Source organism: Anabrus simplex, chromosome 1, assembly GCF_040414725.1.
Source record: "Anabrus simplex isolate iqAnaSimp1 chromosome 1, ASM4041472v1, whole genome shotgun sequence".
Taxonomy (NCBI): domain Eukaryota; kingdom Metazoa; phylum Arthropoda; class Insecta; order Orthoptera; family Tettigoniidae; genus Anabrus; species Anabrus simplex.
The window spans coordinates 412,537,109-412,557,824 of record NC_090265.1 but is presented as its reverse complement, the minus strand read 5'-3'; the positions used below and the strand labels follow the sequence as shown (position 1 = coordinate 412,557,824).

General features: G+C 37.7%; 1 protein-coding gene across 1 annotated transcript in view; it reads left to right on the top strand.

The window, feature by feature from the left end:
* The window catches only part of LOC136856865 (anoctamin-1), a 286,578-nt gene that overhangs the window by 205,153 nt on the left and 60,709 nt on the right, over positions 1 to 20,716 (top strand). The window contains exon 11 of the mRNA XM_067135069.2: positions 3,986 to 4,189. Within this exon, the coding sequence (XP_066991170.2) occupies positions 3,986 to 4,189 (204 nt within the window). The remainder of the gene's footprint in view (positions 1 to 3,985; positions 4,190 to 20,716) is intronic.

The following is a 20,716-nucleotide window of genomic DNA, read 5'->3' as shown; positions in this document are numbered from 1 at the left end:
TGAAGTTCAATTTCAAAGATGTGTCGTGTGAAGAATTATGTAAATATGTACTTCAAGAAAATAACTCGCGTCTTCTTTCAAAAGTAGGTTCTGTTGAAAAATACAGCTTCAAGGAAATGAACTGCAGCAAGGACTGATCATTAAGTAAGGTATTTCCTTTTGTAAAAAGTTGTAATATATGTATAATTTTGTTATCGATTGAAATTGTCAGGCATTTTTCTTAAATGTCCTGCTTTTTGCTAAGCAATGTCCTGCATTTGGAGATTTTCAGTTGGTAACCCTAAATACATCTAACTTAAAAATTCTTGCCACTTATAAAGGGGAAGTACCGAAAGCAAATACTTCGCAGGTATTGTTTTGCTGCAGAAGCTATAAACTTCTCAATCGCAGAAGAATGCATGACAGTAGTGGAATTAATGTATCCGGAAGCAATATTTTCAGTAGTGATACGATAGTGACTATACAAACAAAACAAAGAGCATAGCATATAGTAGAGGAAGTGTGCGCTCTCTGCAAGTTACCCTGGACTGCTGCACAGATGGCACTGGCAACACCTGTGTCGTACTGTGCAGTTAACAGAGGCATGTACAATATTACCATTGCTTATGTGTACATAATAAACTGATGCATACAATACACATTTAAAGATGATTTCAGCCGTTGGATACTTCAGAGTATTTTTGAGATGATTTAGCTGTTTTGGAAGTAGCCAGCTGTCTTCATATCTCCTTCGTGCTGAAGAATCGACTCTTCATATAGTGAAAAACAAGTTCAGGTAGCATACACAACCCATAATCTTCACAGCATCCCAATTGTGACCACTTTAACTTTAATAACATCTAAACTATCCAAACACTCAAAAAAACTATATCCCCCACAAACTATTAGCACACAATTGCTTTTCCGCAACAACCTTTTCAACCCGCAACAACACATTATAAACTTTCTGATGCATAGGTAAGATATGTGCCACTCTGCGTAGATTCGAAATTTTTAATTAGTGTTATAGAAGCAGGTACCGGTACATTATCAATTTGTTTGTGGTGGAGGAAATGTAGGCATAATTTACACTGCTTCAATTTTGAAATATTTTGCATTATGTATCCAGCTAAATGATACATTAAGCATTCTTTGACTTAAATCAGGTAAACTATATTTCGCAGTCTGGTATTTGAATTTCATCTTAGAGTTTCACATTTTTTCCCGTGGTTTTATCTTCATTTTTTGTTTTCTCTGGATGATTTTTGTACTTAAATTGCTCTTGCGAGGATACGCATATTATTAACAAGAGATGTTAAGAGGGATCTCACAATTTCCGCCAGAGGGCAAAGCAAGTTTAGTTGGTACATGAATGGACCGCAACATACTGTATATAAATATAGAAAGTCAATAGTGGATGGATGATCCTCACAACATAGTGATCATAGGATACCAAAATGGCATTTTAGAGGATCTTTGTGAAATTTCTCTGTCAAAACGTTGCTGTAACTGTTTTCTCACAAATATTCAGACACTTCTAAAGTGCTTTCTAAGGTAACTCCCAAGGACTTCAGTGTTCTTTGAGGAGCAAATGTATTTTGGGTATCTCTGAGGATATTCTGACCCTTTACTAAAGTCTCATGTACCTATGATCCTTTGTACAGTGCTTGAGTAGGGATGGATGAATTTAATGCGTCTATCAGGCAGTTTAAATCACTTGTGAAATTTTCCAGTACTTCACTGTCTTCTAAACCCTCTGAATTAACACCCCAGTAGAATTCTATACCATTAGCAACAGATCTACTGAAGCGTTGAAATGCCAACCTTACATTCATTCATGCGTTGAAACGAATTAGGATCCAAATGGGCAGAGGTGAGTTTATAGCAAACTTTCAATCTGAAAAATTTGGGAGATGTGTCACATTCATAAACTTTCCTGTAAAATGAATAATTAACAATATTGCTGTTATATTCATTTAACTTATACTTTGTAATGGAAATTATTTCTTATACACTTAAATATACGAGTTGTATCTAAAAATGTCCAGTTTTCTGCTAGAGTCAGGTGGATTGAAAATTGAATGCTTTAGATTCTTTATGTTAATGGATATTCCTAAACATTTCCATAACTTTTTATTTGACTGGCTACCATCTGGCGTGAAACCAATGATCCCTATTCCTCTCAAATAGCATCAAGAGGTCTGCCGAAGGCTTAATGTCTCAATCTGACAGACAAATCATCATCATCAGCATCATATGCGCACACTCCATGTGACTACTGTGGACGGGTTTGGAATTGAATGCAAGGTTTTGGCACACAATCTAGCGATTAGAAATTGTACCCTGTTAGCCAGCGTTCTGATTGTGAAATATTTTCGTCCAATGGGATTCGAACTGGCTAACCACAATGTCAGACCATATAGACTTGATGTCTTAATGATCATGGCCATGTATGGTACGTAAATATAATATTATTTACTGTTAGCTCATGCATTACTAGATAACTGCACAGCAATGTTATATCAACTGATTAAAAAACCTCACTAAGCATCATAGTTCGTGTCTGATAATTACTTTCACAATTCAAGAAGAGCCTTTGAACTAAGAACCCTCACACTGTTTGATATATTTATTTTTTGAATCCAATAGTTATTTTTTATATCTTTTGTTCTGTGTTAGTGAAACAACTTCTTCTTCTGCTGCTGTCAACCCTTTCCAGGGTACTCCTGGGTCTGGGTATGGATCATTCATTTCCGTCCACTTATCACACTTCCTTGGAGATATAAGAGATGCGCATCACTTCTGGGATACTCCTTAGATCTTTGTTCTGATTCACTTTGAAGCTTCATATAGGCCAGGGCCTCTCAGAGTGCATGCACCAGTGTATTGTATGGGGCAAGGTGCAGAATGGGACTTTGCTAGTTGACCAGAGTGCAGATCCCCACTGTTCGATTTTGAGCAATTGTGCTGTCTCTCTCTTTCCCTGTGCCTGTCTCACTTGCTCTTCCCTACTTGTTCTGCAGCATTCCATCATCCGAGCACAGTTGAGCTGAACTTAGCCGAGTTGCCCCAAGACAAAATACTGGTCTGAACTGAGCTGAGTCGTACTGATGCACGGTGTACAGAACCTCTGTGCCTCGGTTTGCACGCATGAGATTTTGGGTGTTTGAGAGGCCCTGCTATAGGCTAATAGTATGATGGGCTCAACACACCCAAAGACTATGTTACGGAAACTATCTTGTTTTAATAAATATTGAAAGTTAGTTTCTGATATCTGGGCCTTTGGTGCTGACCAAAAAAACCTTGCACTTTAGTTGGCATTGAATAATACAATGTGGTGAATATTTGACATATTCACACAGAACTGATCTAGAAAAGGGATAGTGACTTACCTACTTAAGGATAAAATTCACACGGACATAATAAATGCTACACAAAATTTCCACTGATTTAAACTTCTGCAGAAATTGTCACATGTGACAACTGTTGAGTTTCAAGAAGTGCTACACCCTTTTTCAATTTATATAAGCATAAAAATGCATTAAATGGAATATTTAAATTTGAGAATCAAATAGTATTTTTGAGTGAACTTATTTAACTCCCTTAATTTAGAAGTTCATTATGATAGTTTTATGGAGCTTCCGTAGCTCAGGCGGCAGCGTGCCGGCCTCTCACTGCTGGATACCGTGGTTCATATCCCGGTCACTCCATATGAGATTTGTGCTGGACAAAGCGGAGGCGGGACAGGTTTTTTTCCGGGTACTCCAGTTCATCTTCCATTCTAGTGACACTCTCCATTAACATTTCATTTCATCTGTCAGTCATTTATCATTGCCCCAGAGGAGCGCAGCCAGCACATTTCCTATCCTTGCCGCTAGATGAGGGCTTCATTCATTCCATTACTGACCTGTTCAAATGACTGGAAACAGGCTGTGGATTTTTTATTCTGATAATTTTATATTCACATGGTTGTCTAATTTCGAAAACTCTTTTTTTTCCTTTCCAGATTTATACTTGGCTAGCTGAGTATCTAACAGAAGTAGAATTGTTACGCACACAGACTGAATTTGATGACAGCCTTACTCTGAAGATATACCTCCTCCAGTTTGTTAACTATTATGCCTCTATATTCTATATTGCTTTCTTCAAAGGAAAGTTCATTGGTTATCCTAGTCACTACAATCGGCTGTGGACTTACCGCCAGGAAGAGGTAAGTTTTCTTGTCCCACCCTTTGCAAACAAGTACTCTGTTTAGCAGTATAAACTTTTGTTTTAGCCATATCTGTTTTAATGATACCTTGTTTAGAGCGTCAGGTAATCTGTGGTACCAACAGGGTCCTCATAAAGAAAGTGTTTTTTTTTTTTTTCAGTCTTGCTATATGACAAACATGTTTGCATCTACTTTACCTCATACGTAACATCATTTTAAATTTCAGTTTGGGTTGGGATTTTTTAAGAATTAAAGTATCTAAGATTTCAGTTGTCACTTACATGTTCTGAAGCCAAAGATCATGTCAGTGGCAATGGTGATAATTTGCCATTATTTGAATTGCTGCAGAAAAATTAAAAGTAGACGTGTGATATTGTGAACGAATGTGACTATGAAATGAAATGAAATGAAATGGCGTATGGCGTATGGCTTTTAGTGCCGGAGTGTCCGAGGACAAGTTCGGCTCGCCAGCTGCAGGTCTTGTGATTTGACTCCCGTAGGCAACCTGCGCGTGGTGATGAGGATGACACATACACCCAGCCCCCGTGTCAGTGAAATTAACCAATTATGGTTAAAATTGCCGACCCTGCTGGGAATCGAACCTGGGACCCAGTGGCCAAAGGCCAGCATGCTAACCATTTAGCCACGGAGCCGGACACTATGAAATGTATGCAACAATAGATGATGGCCTAGTAACAATGGAGGCACATACAAACATTGATATTGTAAGTGAAGTGATAAACATGGGTCACTGGGACTATGATGAGAAAGAAGAAAAGTCTTACCCGACGGTGAGTGATACTTTTGAAGCCTATTTTTTAACATGTTTTATGAAGCTAAGAGAGGGTGCAGCGAAATTGTGAAGCAAATTATGAACATAGAATGTCATTTAGATAATCAAACTCACGTCTTGTCAATCAGTCAGTCAATCAATCAACCACTGATCTCATTTAGGGCTGCTGTCCAGGTGGCGGTAGATTCCCCATCAGCTGTTTATCTAGTCTTTACTTAATTTCAAAGAAGTTGAAGATTTATCAATCATACCCCTTATTCCAATCCCTAATTCCTCTTCTGCTAAATTAATATTTGCTCCAATTTGTCTTGAATTCTACCTTTATCTTCATATAACAATCTCTCCTACTTTTAAAAAATTGACTCAAGCTCATTTGTTTACTAATGTCATTCCACACCGTCTCTCCAGTGACAACTCAGAACATACTGCTTAGACGAACAGTTTGTCTCCTTACTCCCAAGACTTCTCATCCCAAAGTTTGCAGTGTTTTTGTAACACGTACTCATTTGTTGGAAATCACCTAAAACAAACTGTACTGCTTTTCTTTGGATTTTTTCCAGTTCTCAAATCAAGTAATCCTGGTGAGAGTTCCATTCACTAAAACCATGCTCTAATTAGGGTCTCATCAGAGACTTATAATGCCCTCTCATTTACATATTTATTACAGCCTTAAATATCCTCATAACCATAATGAAAGAGAGTGTTTTTTCAGTCTTGCTATATGACAAACATGTTTGCATCTACTTTACCTCATTTGTAACGTCATTTTAAACTTCCCATTAGTGTCATTTCCTTATATTAACACCTAAGTACTTGGTGATCCCCATGGGGTACTTTCACTTTGCATGGATAAATACATTTTTTCCACAACTATGACTTCAGTAGGAAAAGGAGGAAGTTGAAGAGTTAGGTTCTTGGAAAGTGATGTGTGGGTTTTATGAAGAAATCGTTGCTACCAGAGAATATTTCACATGACTGAGGTGGTACTGCACAAACAAGTATGTCTACTTTTTAACTGTTCATGTTATCATTTTTGTAGCGATGATCACTGTTAGGATCAACAATGGACCTTGGATACACAAGGCCTGAATGCATCCTATTCCAGATAAAAACATCACCTACCCAATTTTTTTCGTGACCTTCCATTTTTTAATGTTCTTTATTTTTTATATACATTTTATTATAGTACCATTGACAGTTTCAATCGTAGTGCATGCAGTTATTATTTGGTGTTCTGTTTGTACTCCTAACTTTCATTCACATATTGTTGCCATGGGAGCTTGCATTCAGGAGATAGTAGGTGCGAACCCCACTATTGGCAACGCTGAAGATGGTTTTTCATGGTTTCCTATTTTCACATCAGTCAAATGCTGAGGCCATATCTTAATTAAGGCCATGGCTGCTTCCTTCCCACTCCTAGCCCGTTCCTATCTCATAGTCATCGTAAGGCCTATCTGTCTTGATTTATTAGTTTCATTATGCTCCATATTGATATCTATCATTGATCATAGAAAAGAAAAGAAAAGATCCACCTAATCAATACAAATATTTATTGTAACTCTTTAAATTACAGTACCGGTTTCGACTTCCTACGAAGTCATCTTGAGCTGTGTTATACCCTTACATTAGTTACAATTTGGTGTTGTGCCTTGCCAAATGATTATGTGTAACAGACATTGGCATGTTTCAAAGTGGTTAGTTAAATGCTCCTAATCTTGAGTATGTCTGTTGACCTAAAACTCGTGTTGTAAACCTTATTAAAATATTAACCATATAAACACTTTAAAATGCTCACAACACTTGATAAAAAACACTTTAAAATATATGTCTTTCTATGATATATGATAGATATCAATACAGAGCATAATGAAACTAATAAATCAAGATATTGCCGCCAACCAGGCAAAATGCAATGCGTATAAATACCAAAACATTAGAATCAAGTTAATGAATGCAACTAGGAACATTGCATTTCTGAAAGAATGCCTTGCTAATGACTTAACTCCCAAATTTCTTAGTAAATATAACAATAAACATAGATCTACCAATCAAACACGTAGCACTTTAAAAAAGACTAATAAAATCTGGCTAAAAACAGAAATCAAGTTCCTTTATCGTAAAAAACAGCATTTGAATAACGAATTATACCCACTGCATTTAAAGGTGTCCCAAGAGCTGCCACACAGCTATTGGGATCACTTCCAACGTATTACAAATGACAAAATAGAAAACTTAGCTATAAATAAACAGAACACCTTAAGTAAGAAACTGGAGACTTTAAAGCAGTCACAAAAAATGAAACCCACGATTCCCGGTACGAATAGGATTACTTCAACCCAAACTGAAGCAGACAATGAACACAGTTTCCATCCACGTGTTAAAAACCTCACGAACACGATGTGTAACGAAATAGAAACTGACATATTGAGCAAGGGACCTAAACACAATTGGGGCAGTGCATCAATCTTACAAAATATTACTTCCACCGTCACAGAAGCTGAACTAGCTATACAGAAGATTCCACATGATTTACGGGAAGAAGTCAGACATGACATTGCAAAAAAAATTACCACAGTACATCAACAAAATATGTGATAACATATCTCAAACAGCAACAAGACGAATAGGTTACACATAAACAGTCTTAAAAACAAAATTAAACAGAACAATCTTCTCATAACAAAAGCAGACAAAGGTAATACAACAGTAATCATTGATAAACATGAATACATTCAAAAAACGAAAGAATGTTTCAAAGATGACACCTTTCAGATTATACGTAAAGATCCAACTAATACTGTGCAAAGAAATCTCAAGACCTTACTCAAAAACACACACTTCTTACTCACAGAAACAGAAGCGACGAACCTCTCAATAATGAACCCTCAACTACCGACTGCAAAAGCTCTTCCGAAAATACATAAAGACAACACACCGATGAGACGTATAGTAAATTACAGAACAAGCCCCACATATAAACTTTCACAATTTATTCAAAAATTTCTTAAAAACATTACTCTTTTCAAGATAATAGAACTGTATGTAATTCTATAGACTTTTGTAATAAGACTAAAGAACTGCAGATAGAACAATACCATTCCATAGCTTCATATGATATAACTAATATGTATCCGAACATTCCCACTAAAAAAAAACATAGATATAACCCTATCCAATCTCAAAACTTACAGTAAATTAAGCAGTTTAGAAATTGAAGAATTCATAACATTAGTTGAATTCGCTATTAATAACTGCTTCAGGTTCCATGACACAATTTACAAACAGCAAGGCCTACCGATGGGGTCCCCTGCCTCCGGTATACTAGCCGAAATATACATAGACCATCTTGAGTATACTTCGATCAGTAAAATAGACGGAATATTTTTTTGGTGCAGATTTGTCGTTGACATTTTTGTCATCATCGACAACAGATAAACCAATGATAACACCATTCTGGACATAATAAACACCATAGACCCACACATACAGTTTACAAAAGAATCTGAGAATAACTGCAAATTAAATTATCTCGATCTATCACCAGGCATGAAAATCATTTGACCTTCAAAATTTATTGCAAACCCACTCACTCATACAATAAACACGATAAAAACAGACTCTATCCACCCGAATACCCATAAAAAAGCAGCATAACACAGTATGATTTACAGGGCCTTCAATATACCACTGTCAAAAACCGACTTTAACGAAGAAATACGTTTGATTCATAGAATAGCTAACAAGAATGGTTACAAGAAAGAAATAATTAATTCAATCATTCGTAAGATCAAATCTTGACCTAAAACTAAGCTGATGAGAATAGACAAGCCGAACAAGGATTATACTACTTTCACCTTCAATAACACACACATATACCCATTGACTAATATTTTTAAAAAGTACAACCTTGGAATAGCTTTCAGGACCACGCATAGTAGCAGTAGCATCATACATAATACCAAGATAATCAACAATACTAACAAATACCATCGCTCCGGAGTATACCGTATCAGCTGCAATAATTGCTCAACAAGTTATGTAGGACGTACCGGTAGGAATTTTACTATCAGATATAATGAACACATTAATGCCGTGAAACACAACCATTTTTCTGCAATAGGTCAACATATGGACGAATATAAACATAGTTTTACAAATATAGATAATGATATGAAAATATTAAGCACAAACCCCAAAGGCCCCTTGCTCAATATAACAGAAGAATTATACATAACATTGGATCAATACACTAACACCAATTACAATATTAATGAAATAACCGAAAAAACCAACATCTTATTTAATAAAGTTATCCCCATTGTAAAAAACTACTATTTTCTAAAAACAGTCCACAAACAACGTCAGACACGAACCACAGCGCAGACGAATGAAACGCCCAACTCCGCGCCTACACACACGACTGCTCCTCCCACCCATCCCTCCATTCCCCTTACAGCAACAGACACTAATACCAGAAGAACACATTACAGTGCACGTCAGGCAGCCAGGTTGTACGCTTCTCAACCACTCAGCAACAGTAAGTAACTATCATGTAACACACACACAAGCAGGCACTTTCAGAATAATAATTTCAAACTTCTTATTCAATCTTACTTTTGCCTTTTACAGATATTTATCAATAGTCATAGACAGGGAAAGAGCCACCGCCAGCTATTGGTTTCACACACTAAAGTGAACTGCATTTAACGCTTTCAAGACTATCCACAACTTCGGCACACATACCGCCTTCATATGTACACGTATTTAATAATATTAGAATATTTGTAGGCTGATAAGTGGTTGAACGTTAGGTAAAATTCAACAGTACAATAGTACCCCATATGAACTCAAGTGCATAACAGTACAAAAATACCCCATACGAATTCATGCATATAATCTTCTCATGCTGGATGATTCAGTAACAACGCAAGATGTCAACTCATTTTAAGAACAAGTTTTTACCTACTATATTGGGACTGTAAAAAGACATATATATTTTAAAGTGTTATTTTATCAAGTGTTGTGAGCATTTTAAAGTGTTTATATAGTTAATATTTTAAGAAGGTGATCAACACAAGTTTTAGGTCAATAGACACACTCAAGATTAGGAGCATTTAACTAACCACTTTGAAATACGCCAATGTCTGTTACACATAATCATTTGGCAAGGCACAACACCGAATTGTAACTAATGTAAGGGTATAACACAGCTCAAGATGACTTCGTAGGAAGTCGAAACCGGTACTGTAATTTAAAGAGTTACAATAGTTATTTGTATTAATTAGGTGGATCTTTTCTTTTCTATGATATAGGCCTATCTGTGTCATTGCGACGTAAAGCAACTTATAATACCAATATAATGGTCCGTTATTGGACATTATAAATTTTCCAGCTAACTCATTCTTGGTTGCCTGCGTTTCACCCTCATGTGCTAAGTTGGGCTCATCAGTTGGTACTTAGCACACTTACCAAGACGCAAAGCTAGTGCATACCATGGAGGCCACTGCATAGGCTACTTGAAGCCACCAGCAGTGCCAATGCACTATGAGAGACTGTCTCATTTCCCAAAATTGATGCCTGCCTGGCCATCAGATGGTATAGATGTTGATTCCCATAGGGAACATGAAATATTTGTCCTGAATGAGTGAATTTATAATACCATATAATGGTCCGTTATTGGACATTATAAATTTTCCAGCTAACTCATTCTTGGTTGCCTGCGTTTTGCCCTCCTGTGCTAAGTTGGGCTCATCAGTTGGTACTTAGCACACCTACCAAGATGCAAGGCTAGTGCATACCATGGAGGCCACTGCATAGGCTACTTGAAGCCACCAGCAGTGCCAATGCACTATGAGAGACTATGTCTCATGTCCAAAAATTGATGCCTGCCTGGCCGTCAGGTGATATAGATGTTGATTCCCATAGGGAACATGAAATATTTGTCCTGAATGAGTAAATTTATAATACCAATATAATGGTCCGTTATTGGACATTATAAATTTTCCAGCTAACTCATTCTCACTAAACCTTTGTTATTTGGCCTGTGGTCTTGTGAATGTAAGGCAGGTAGGCAGTTCCCTTCATTTCTTCTTTCTTTGAGCTTTGCTTAGCTGTCCCTCTGGGATGCAGAGTTCTTTGAATCTGTACATCGTTGTAACCATTACCTTGAACGTGACTTTGATTGTGTCCGTCTTTGATGGCTTACAAATTCGTGTCACTCTCGTGGTCAGTGTCATGAGAATGCCTTTTGTCCTGAATGGTGGTGAGAATCTGCACAGACAAAGTGATTTGTGTGGGTAGGCTTGCGGTAGATGGTATGTTCTAAGGAGCCGTCCAGTTTCTTTCTTACTAGAACATCCAGGAAAGGAAGGCATCCATCGAACTCCATCACAGTAAATTTAATTGAAGGATGTTGTTGATTTAAGTGGTTCAAAAATAGATGAAGTTTCTCAGGACGACCTTCTGTCCATACTGCAAATGTGTTATCAATGTACCTCCACCAAATCATAGGTTTGATGGGTACTGAAGCAATAGCCTTCTTCTCAGTATCCTCCAAAAGGAAATTGTCTCTACCAGCAAGAGTGGACTTCCTATAGCCACCCCATCTGTCTGTTCATAAAATTGCCTACCCCGCTAGAAATAGCTCGAAGTCGTGCAGTGGTGAAATAGCTAGTAATTCACAATTAAGTATTTATTTTCCACCTAGTCGATACAATGATTGCTTAAGGCAATTTTTAATGATCAAAAGTGGTACATGTTTCGTATATTATCAACATCTTCAGCCACATAACACTGTTTAGATGAAAAATGTATAAAATTGACAAAGTAATGCTTTAGAGGAAGTGTCCTTAAAATTAACATAAGATTGACAAGATTAAAAACAAACAAATAACTCAAGAGAAAATATATAAATTATTTCTACAATAGAAAGCAGTCGTCAAGGAAACACTTGTACAATATTCCATAGAGAAATTGTCCTAATAAATATTCTTTTCTTAATAATTCATGAAAAAAGATCAATTTATAAATTAAAAATTATACAGTTTATAAGTAATTATCGAAATGAAGAAATCCTGATATCACAGTGTGGCTCTTATTATTAATGTAGATGAAGATATAACTAATTCCTAGTTGTCAAATCTTATTAAGCCTGCTTTCCTTTGGAACAGTAACTCCTGTCATTCTTTCACAGTTTTGCGCCGGGTGTAATATTGATGATGCGTTCTTCCTTGCTCTTGCACCTGAGGAGGTGGAGGAGCGGGGGATATAGGTGTGTCAAGAACTTCCTTGCTGTCACCTATAGCTTCAACTGAGGAGGAATAAGCTGTAGGGCTATCTGTAGGAGGAGAAATTCCAATTCTTTTTTTGTGATCCTTCTCAAGCATTTTCAAATATACTAGAATTTGATAATATAATGGATTCTTATATTCTACAGCCTCATTAAGGTTATCATTTTTCTTTACAAGTTGGTCTAGATGAATGTACAGGTCTTCATATGTGTTCATTAAGCTGCCCTTTTTTAACTTTTTTATGATGGTCAGGTCTTGTTCTATGTTGGTAAATTTATGACCTGTGGCAGTCATGTGTGATCCCATTGCTGAGAATCTTCTATGTTTTTCAGCATTCACATGTTCCAAATATCTAACTTTAAAATTGCGGCCAGATTGTCCTATGTATGTATTCTTACATTCAAAGCATGTGAGTTTATATATTCCGGAATCAAAAAATTTATCTTTTTCCGAGAGATTTAATGTATCATAGTTGAAAATACTATGTTTCATGTTGTTATTGGTGGAAAATGCAATTTTAAAATTTTTTCTCTTAAATAAATTTGTTATTACATGAATGTTTGGAATATATAAACTCACATGCTTTGAATGTAAGAATACATACATAGGACAATCTGGCCGCAATTTTAAAGTTAGATATTTGGAACATGTGAATGCTGAAAAACATAGAAGATTCTCAGCAATGGGATCACACATGACTGCCACAGGTCATAAATTTACCAACATAGAACAAGACCTGACCATCATAAAAAAGTTAAAAAAGGGCAGCTTAATGAACACATATGAAGACCTGTACATTCATCTAGACCAACTTGTAAAGAAAAATGATAACCTTAATGAGGCTGTAGAATATAAGAATCCATTATATTATCAAATTCTAGTATATTTGAAAATGCTTGAGAAGGATCACAAAAAAAGAATTGGAATTTATCCTCCTACAGATAGCCCTACAACTTATTCCTCCTCAGTTGAAGCTATAGGTGACAGCAAGGAAGTTCTTGACACACCTATATCCCCCGCTCCTCCACCTCCTCAGGTGCAAGAGCAAGGAAGAACGCATCATCAATATTACACCCGGCGCAAAACTGTGAAAGAATGACAGGAGTTACTGTTCCAAAGGAAAGCAGGCTTAATAAGATTTGACAACTAGGAATTAGTTATATCTTCATCTACATTAATAATAAGAGCCGCACTGTGATATCAGGATTTCTTCATTTCGATAATTACTTATAAACTGTATAATTTTTAATTTATAAATTGATCTTTTTTCATGAATTATTAAGAAAAGAATATTTATTAGGACAATTTCTCTATGGAATATTGTACAAGTGTTTCCTTGACGACTGCTTTCTATTGTAGAAATAATTTATATATTTTCTCTTGAGTTATTTGTTTGTTTTTAATCTTGTCAATCTTATGTTAATTTTAAGGACACTTCCTCTAAAGCATTACTTTGTCAATTTTATACATTTTTCATCTAAACAGTGTTATGTGGCTGAAGATGTTGATAATATACGAAACATGTACCACTTTTGACCATTAAAAATTGCCTTAAGTAATCATTGTATCGACTAGGTGAAAAATAAATACTTAATTGTGAATCTATTGAAGTGCGATACGGACCATGAAGCTGATTTTATGTAATAGCTAGTAATGTCGAAAAGATGCTCAGTGAGAGACATGACCGAGTCATTCGGCACTTCAGTAAACAAGGATTCCACATTGAAACTCACCGTTGAAGGGTTATGGTTGACAACTTATTGACGAAATACAGAGAGCCTGCAATGTATGATTCAGTACATCCTATATGTGGCTGAAACACCTTGCTTAGGTATTTAGCCAAAGCATACAATGGAGAACCTATTGCACTAACAGTTGGCCTGAGGGGAACGTCTTCTTTATGGTATTTAGGAAGTCCATATAATCTAGGTGGCACTGCTTCCTCCGGAGTCAGATAATTAACCTCCTCTTTCGAAATTGAGGATTGCCTTAAGAGCTTCACAGTGGCGTTGGACACATGAGTCGTAGGGTCTCATGAGGTCAGTCTGTAAACAGGCTCTGACAATATAGCTGATATCTTATTCTTATATTCATCAGTGTCCATTACCACCGTCACATTACCCTTATCAGCTGAGAGAATGGTCAGTTCATGGTCATGTTTAAGTTCCTTCAGAGCTCTCCTCTCGCCTCTTGTTAAATTAGGCACGGGTACAGCAGCAGACCTTATCAGCCTGACTTATTTCTGTCATACGGTCACACATTTTTGTTAATGTTGTAAATAAATTTATTGCCTTGGTTTACTGAAGTTTTTGAGGTTAGTTTTTCTTCTTTTCCTTCTCAACATCTGGTTTATTTGCCATACATATTTTCACCCATCTTTTATAGATCTTTAGCTGGCCCTGTGGTTTAGGGGTAGCATGTTTACTGCTCACCTGGAGGCCCTGGGTTTGATTCCCGTCCAAGTCAGAGATTTTTACCTGGACCTGAGGGCTGGTCTGAGGGCCACTCAGCCTACAGGATTACAATTGAGGAGCTGTCTGATGGTGAGATGACAGTCCTGGTGTAGAAAGCCAAGAATAATAGTTGAGAGAATTTGCTGCACTGATCATGTAATCGGCTGTCCTTGATAGGCCAAGGCCCTTCAGGGCTGTAGCACCAGATGGTTTGTTTTGTTTTTTATACATAATTTTAATGCTACAAAAAGCTTTGTTATTGAAGGTCAACCTAATCAATCTTGTTATACTCGTGATGAGTTACATTTGATCAGTACATGTTTTGGCATATTTCAAGCCATCATCAGCTGACAAATCATTAATGGTAAAGAACAATCATTTCTTAAAAACGAATACATACATTAAAACATTTGACCCTTCATGATGATCCTTAACGTTAATGTCTCATGAAACCTTAACGTTAGTGTCTCATGAAACAAGGGGAATATCTTGTTAAGACCAAAGCACATTAAAATATTTGACCCTTATTCAGAATTCTTAAATTAATGCCTCTTAAAAATGAATGGCATGTTAAAAACACTGCACATAAATTTGGTGATGGTGCATGAAGCCTCTGTTGCATCATAAGCAAGAAATTATAAATCTAAAGAGAACATGAAAGAACTTCAAACTCTGTTTTTACATAATGCAAAGCTTGTCTTCTCTAACTTAAGAAATTTCACGTCTTATGACTGGTTGAGCTATTTTAACAGCCGATCTTTTTTCAATCAATGGTAAAACAAAATGTTTTTTATTGAAGTTCTTAACATTTGCACCATTTACTTCAAGACTCGGTGAATGTTCATCAAGAAGACTTTCATACAAATATTCTCATGAAAAAGGAAATACGGTGTTAGACATTTAAGATAGTGATATATATATAATTTATTGTCCTCGGCTCATTGTTAATCTAGTCACATATCATTCAAAGTTTTTAAGATTCAGTGAACTCTTGTTAAGAGGACGTTTCCACAAAACTTTAAGATAATTGGTGCTATATTTTTAGAAGAGAGTACTTTTAGGTTAATGTTATGAGTTAATGTTCACGGCTCATGTTCACGGCATCAAAACCGGTCCCATGAATAATAAAATGTTGTAATTCATTTTATGACATTGTATTGTATTTATTGAATAGGTGAACCCCACTTTTTTGTTCCCATTAGACTAGATGATAGTAGAATATTCTGTACATATGTCTATGTACTGAGCACTCTAGAATTTACGAGAAGGTATTTTGTAACATATCTTTCTAGAAGGCTGGCCAGGCACATATATAAGGAGGTGGTCTTGATGGTAGAGATGACTTACTGTTTAGTTGGAGTTATGGTTTAACAGGAGTTGTACAAGTTGTACTTGTGACCACGTGTTGTGTTTGTGCCAGCATGCTGTGGCAGTCAGCAATAAACTGTTACAAGGTTGTGATCTCCATGGGTTCCGTGATAGGCATTTGTTAAAATGGTGGTTTGTTGATGTTTTTGGAGTTAAGTGTTTTATTTGTGATGGCAGTGATTAATGTTATATGTATTTAATTTGTAAATAATTGTGAATAAATCCATGTACACAAGTTGACAGCATTTTGTGTGCATCTTTGTGGAGATTCATTGGCGACCGTGGGACAGGATGTAAGAATTTACGAGTGAATAAGAGTGTAGTGCGAAATAAATCAAAATGCGAGTGATACTAAAGAATATGTTGGTGAAACAACTCAAGGATGAACTCACCAAGAGAAATCTCCTGACGAGTGGGAAGAAGAAACCGCTGCAAACGCAGTTACGGGAAGATCTCGGCGAAAAAGGAGAAGATGCCGAAAAGTTTTTCATCAAAGTCGATGAAGATCGAGACAAAACATTGGAAGATGAGGCAAATATGACCAAAATGTGTTCGAAGTTAGTGAACAAGACATAGACACTCAATTCCACCATAACAGACTACATTTTGAAAGTAAATGACAAACTTCCAGACCAAATTTTGAAAGTAAACGACGAAATTTCTCAAGCTGTTAACCGGACAAATAGCACAAGTGTACTCACAGGTTAACCAAGTAGAACAAGTGCTAGAATTGAAAATTTCAGCCAAAAATGAAAAAAATTAATCCCAAATTAGCGACGTTACTAATCGATTAATGCAGCAGATATTGGCATCAGGTCAAAACTGGGACAGGTTGAACAGATCAATAGTAGGGTAAGCTAGCTGGAAGGGGACATCTCGAACCTTAAGGATGAGGGGGTGAATCCAGGGGTCGGGCATAAAGCAACAGGTGGAAAGCCGTCAACGGAAATTTTGGGAGCCGTATTTCTGCTGATGAAGGAAGGTTATTGAACAGGATTTCACCATCAAGGGAGATATGCAGAATATAAGAGAAAGCATCCTTCACGTGGTGGAAGATAGATTAACTCAAACAGGACATATCGCCACACCTCTAACCCCCTCAAAACTAACCGGCAGTACAGGACACCTAGACCCGAAGGTGATTATAGAAAGCCTTCCAGAATTCCATGGGCGACTGGAAGAGAACCCGACTAGCTTCATCGAGGGATCACTCAGGCTCTTAGGAAGGACTAATCTACCAGAGGACATCTTCATGCAACTCATCACACCGCAATTAAAGGGGCAAGCCGCTTCTTGGTGGAATAACTTGAAGGGTTTAAATTTAAACTGGATAGATTTCAAGATGGAATTCCTCGCTAGGTTTAATTCCGAAGGGGTGAAGAGCTCCGTGAAAAGGAAGCTACTGACTAAGGTACAACCCACGGGTATGAGAGCTAGCACCTAGCTAGGTTCGACCCTAGTGAAAGTATCACAACCAAGATCCTTTGATATCTATGCAGAATCATCGCCCAGCTGGAGGAGGAAAAAAGAGCAAAGCTACAGAAGAGACCAGCTCAGTTAGGAAGTGCTACCAGTGTGGAAGACCGGGGCACCTGAAGAACAAGTGCTCACCCTTGACGTCGGAAAACTAGGTCTGGCCGATTCTGGATTGAGGGGGTGGGGGGATGAGACCAGGAACAGGAATGCACCTCAAGAAATGATGGACAAGCAACCCTGGTCGAGTAGGAGAGGGATTGGTCAGATTGTGAGTAGAAAAGGCCAACCCCACCCAGCTATCATCTTAAGGATAGGCAACGAGAATATTTCAGCCATACTCAACAGCTAAGCAAGCCATTCATTTGCCAATGGGACTGTTGCCAGATTACTACCGCCTATGAAGTCTCACCATCTTGGAAGGGTAGTGGGAGCAGCAGACGGGGTAACCTATTCCATTCAAGGACAGACTAACCTAACCGCTAAACGCATGAACATGCCTATTGTAAGTGATATTGCAGTGATTCAGAACCTGATTCCTGACATCATATTAGATAATGACTTTCTGGTGGAACACAAGGTGATCCTAGACTATGCAGCTCATGAAGTCTTTTTGGGAAAAGACAGACATCTGAGGGTCACCTGGCATGATGGAAATCTCCGGACTCGCAAGGATGCGGAAGTCAACGTAGACCTGGGAGATATCCAGTTAACACATTTTCAACCGAGTGAAGAAGAGAAGCTGAGACACGCCTTAAAGGACTTTCCGGAAGTCCTCACCAATAAAATAGGACGGACTACCACGGTCACAAACACAATTGAATGCAGCGCTTCCTCACCCATCAAACAATGTCCATATCCAATCAACCCAGATAAGCATAACTTCGTCATCCAAAAGATTCAAGAGATGGAAGGACAAGGTCTCATCAAACCCTCTACATCCTGTTGGGCTTCACCTGTCATCCTACAGAAGAAGAAGAAGAAGAAGAAGAAGAAGAAGAAGAAGAAGAAGAAGAAGAAGAAGAAGAAGAAGAAGAAGAAGAAGAAGAAGAAGAAGAAGAAGAAGAAGAAGAAGAAGAAGAAGAAGAAGAAGAAGAAGAAGAAGAACGGGGAGTATCGACTGTGCGTGGAGTTCCACAGGTTGAACGAGGAGACCGTCAGTGATGCCTACCCCATGCCTGACCTGAAAGACATGCTGAAACAAGTAAGTGGGTCTAGGGTTTTCAACACGCTGGATCTCAACTCTCGATACTGGTAAGTGGAGGTTGAGGAAAGTTCTAGACCACTGACCGCCTTCATGACACCGAGAGGATTGTATCAGTTTGCAGTAACGCCTTTTGGATTGAAGAATGCTCCTGCCACCTTCATGTGACTGATGGATAATGTATTATCAGGATATGTTGGGAGATTTTTGCCAAGTGTATCTCAACAGCATTTTAATTCACAGCAAGAATTTTCAGAACACATTGTACATCTGAGGAAAGTACTGGAACGACTGAAGATTGATGGACTGGCCAACTGAAGAAGTGCCTCTTCACCCAGTCCCGCGTAGAATATCTTAGGGCTTAGAAAGCTTAGAAAGGCAACAGGAAAAGAATCGAGCTATCAAAGAAGCTGAACGCCCGTACAACAAGCAACAAGTACTCAGTTCCTTGGCTTGTGTGGATGGTATAGCAGCTTTGTGCCACTCTTTGGAGAAAAGGCAATACCACAATCAATCAATCAGTTCTGATCTGCATTTAGGGCAGTCGCCCAGGTGGCAGATTCTATATCTGTTGTTTTCCTAGCCTTTTCCTAAATGATTTCAAAGAAATTGGAAATTTATTGAACATCTCCCTTGGTAAATTATTCCAATCCCTAACTCCCCTTCCTATAAATGAATATTTGCCCCAATTTGTCCTCTTGAATTCCAACTTTATCTTCATATTGTGATCTTTCCTACTTTTATAAACGCCACTCAAACTTCGTCTACTGATGTCCTTCCACGCCATCTCTCCACTGACAGCTCAGAACATACCACTCAGTCGAACAGCTCGTCTCCTTTCTCCCAATTCTTCCCACCCCAAACTTTGCAACATTTTTGTAACGCTACTCTTATGTCGGAAATCACCCAGAACAAATCGGGCTGCTTTTCTTTGGATTTTTTTCCAGTTCTTGAGACAGATAATCCTGGTGAGGGTCCCATACACTGGAACCATACTCTAGTTGGGGTCTTACCAGAGACTTATATGCCCTCTCCTTTACATCCCTACTACAACCCCTAAACACCTTCATAACCATGTGCAGAGATCTGTACCCTTTATTTACAATCCCATTTATATGATTACCCCAATGAAGATCTTTCCTTATATTAACACCTAGATACTTACAACAATCCCCAAAGGGAACTTTCACCCCATCAACACAGTAATTAAAACTCAGAGGACTTTTCCTATTTGAGAAACTCACAACCTGACTTTTAACCCAGTTTATCATCATACCATTACCTGCTGTCCGTCTCACAACATTATCGAGGTCACGTTTCAGTTGCTCACAATCTTGTAACTTATTTATTACTCTATACAGAATAACATCATCCGCAAAAAGCTTTACCTCTGATTCCACTCCTTTATTCATATCATTTATATATATAAGAAAACATAAAGGTCCAATAATACTGCCTTGAGGAATTCCCTTCTTAATTATTACAGGGTCAGATAAAGCTTCGCCTATTTTCTATTTTCTAGAAATATAGCAACCCATTCAGTCACTCTTTTGTCTAGTCCAATTGCACTCATTTTTGCCAGTAGTCTCTTATGATCCACCCTATCAAATGCTTTAGACAGGTCAATCGCGATACAGTCAATTTGACCTCCTGAATCCAAGATATCTGCTATATCTTGCTGGAATCCTACAAGTTGAGCTTCAGTGGAATAACCTTTCCTAAAACCGAACTGTCTTCTATTGACGCAGTTATTAATTTTCCAAACATGTCTAATATAATCAGAAAGAATGCTTTCCCAAAGCTTACATACAATGCATGTCAAACTTACTGGCCTGTAATTTTCAGCTTTATGTCTGGCTCATGTTTGTGGGTTACTGTAGTCACGTCCTAGTTCGTGAACCATGGGCAACGGCTGAGTGGCCTAGTAAATGGTCCTGAGAGTCGGGA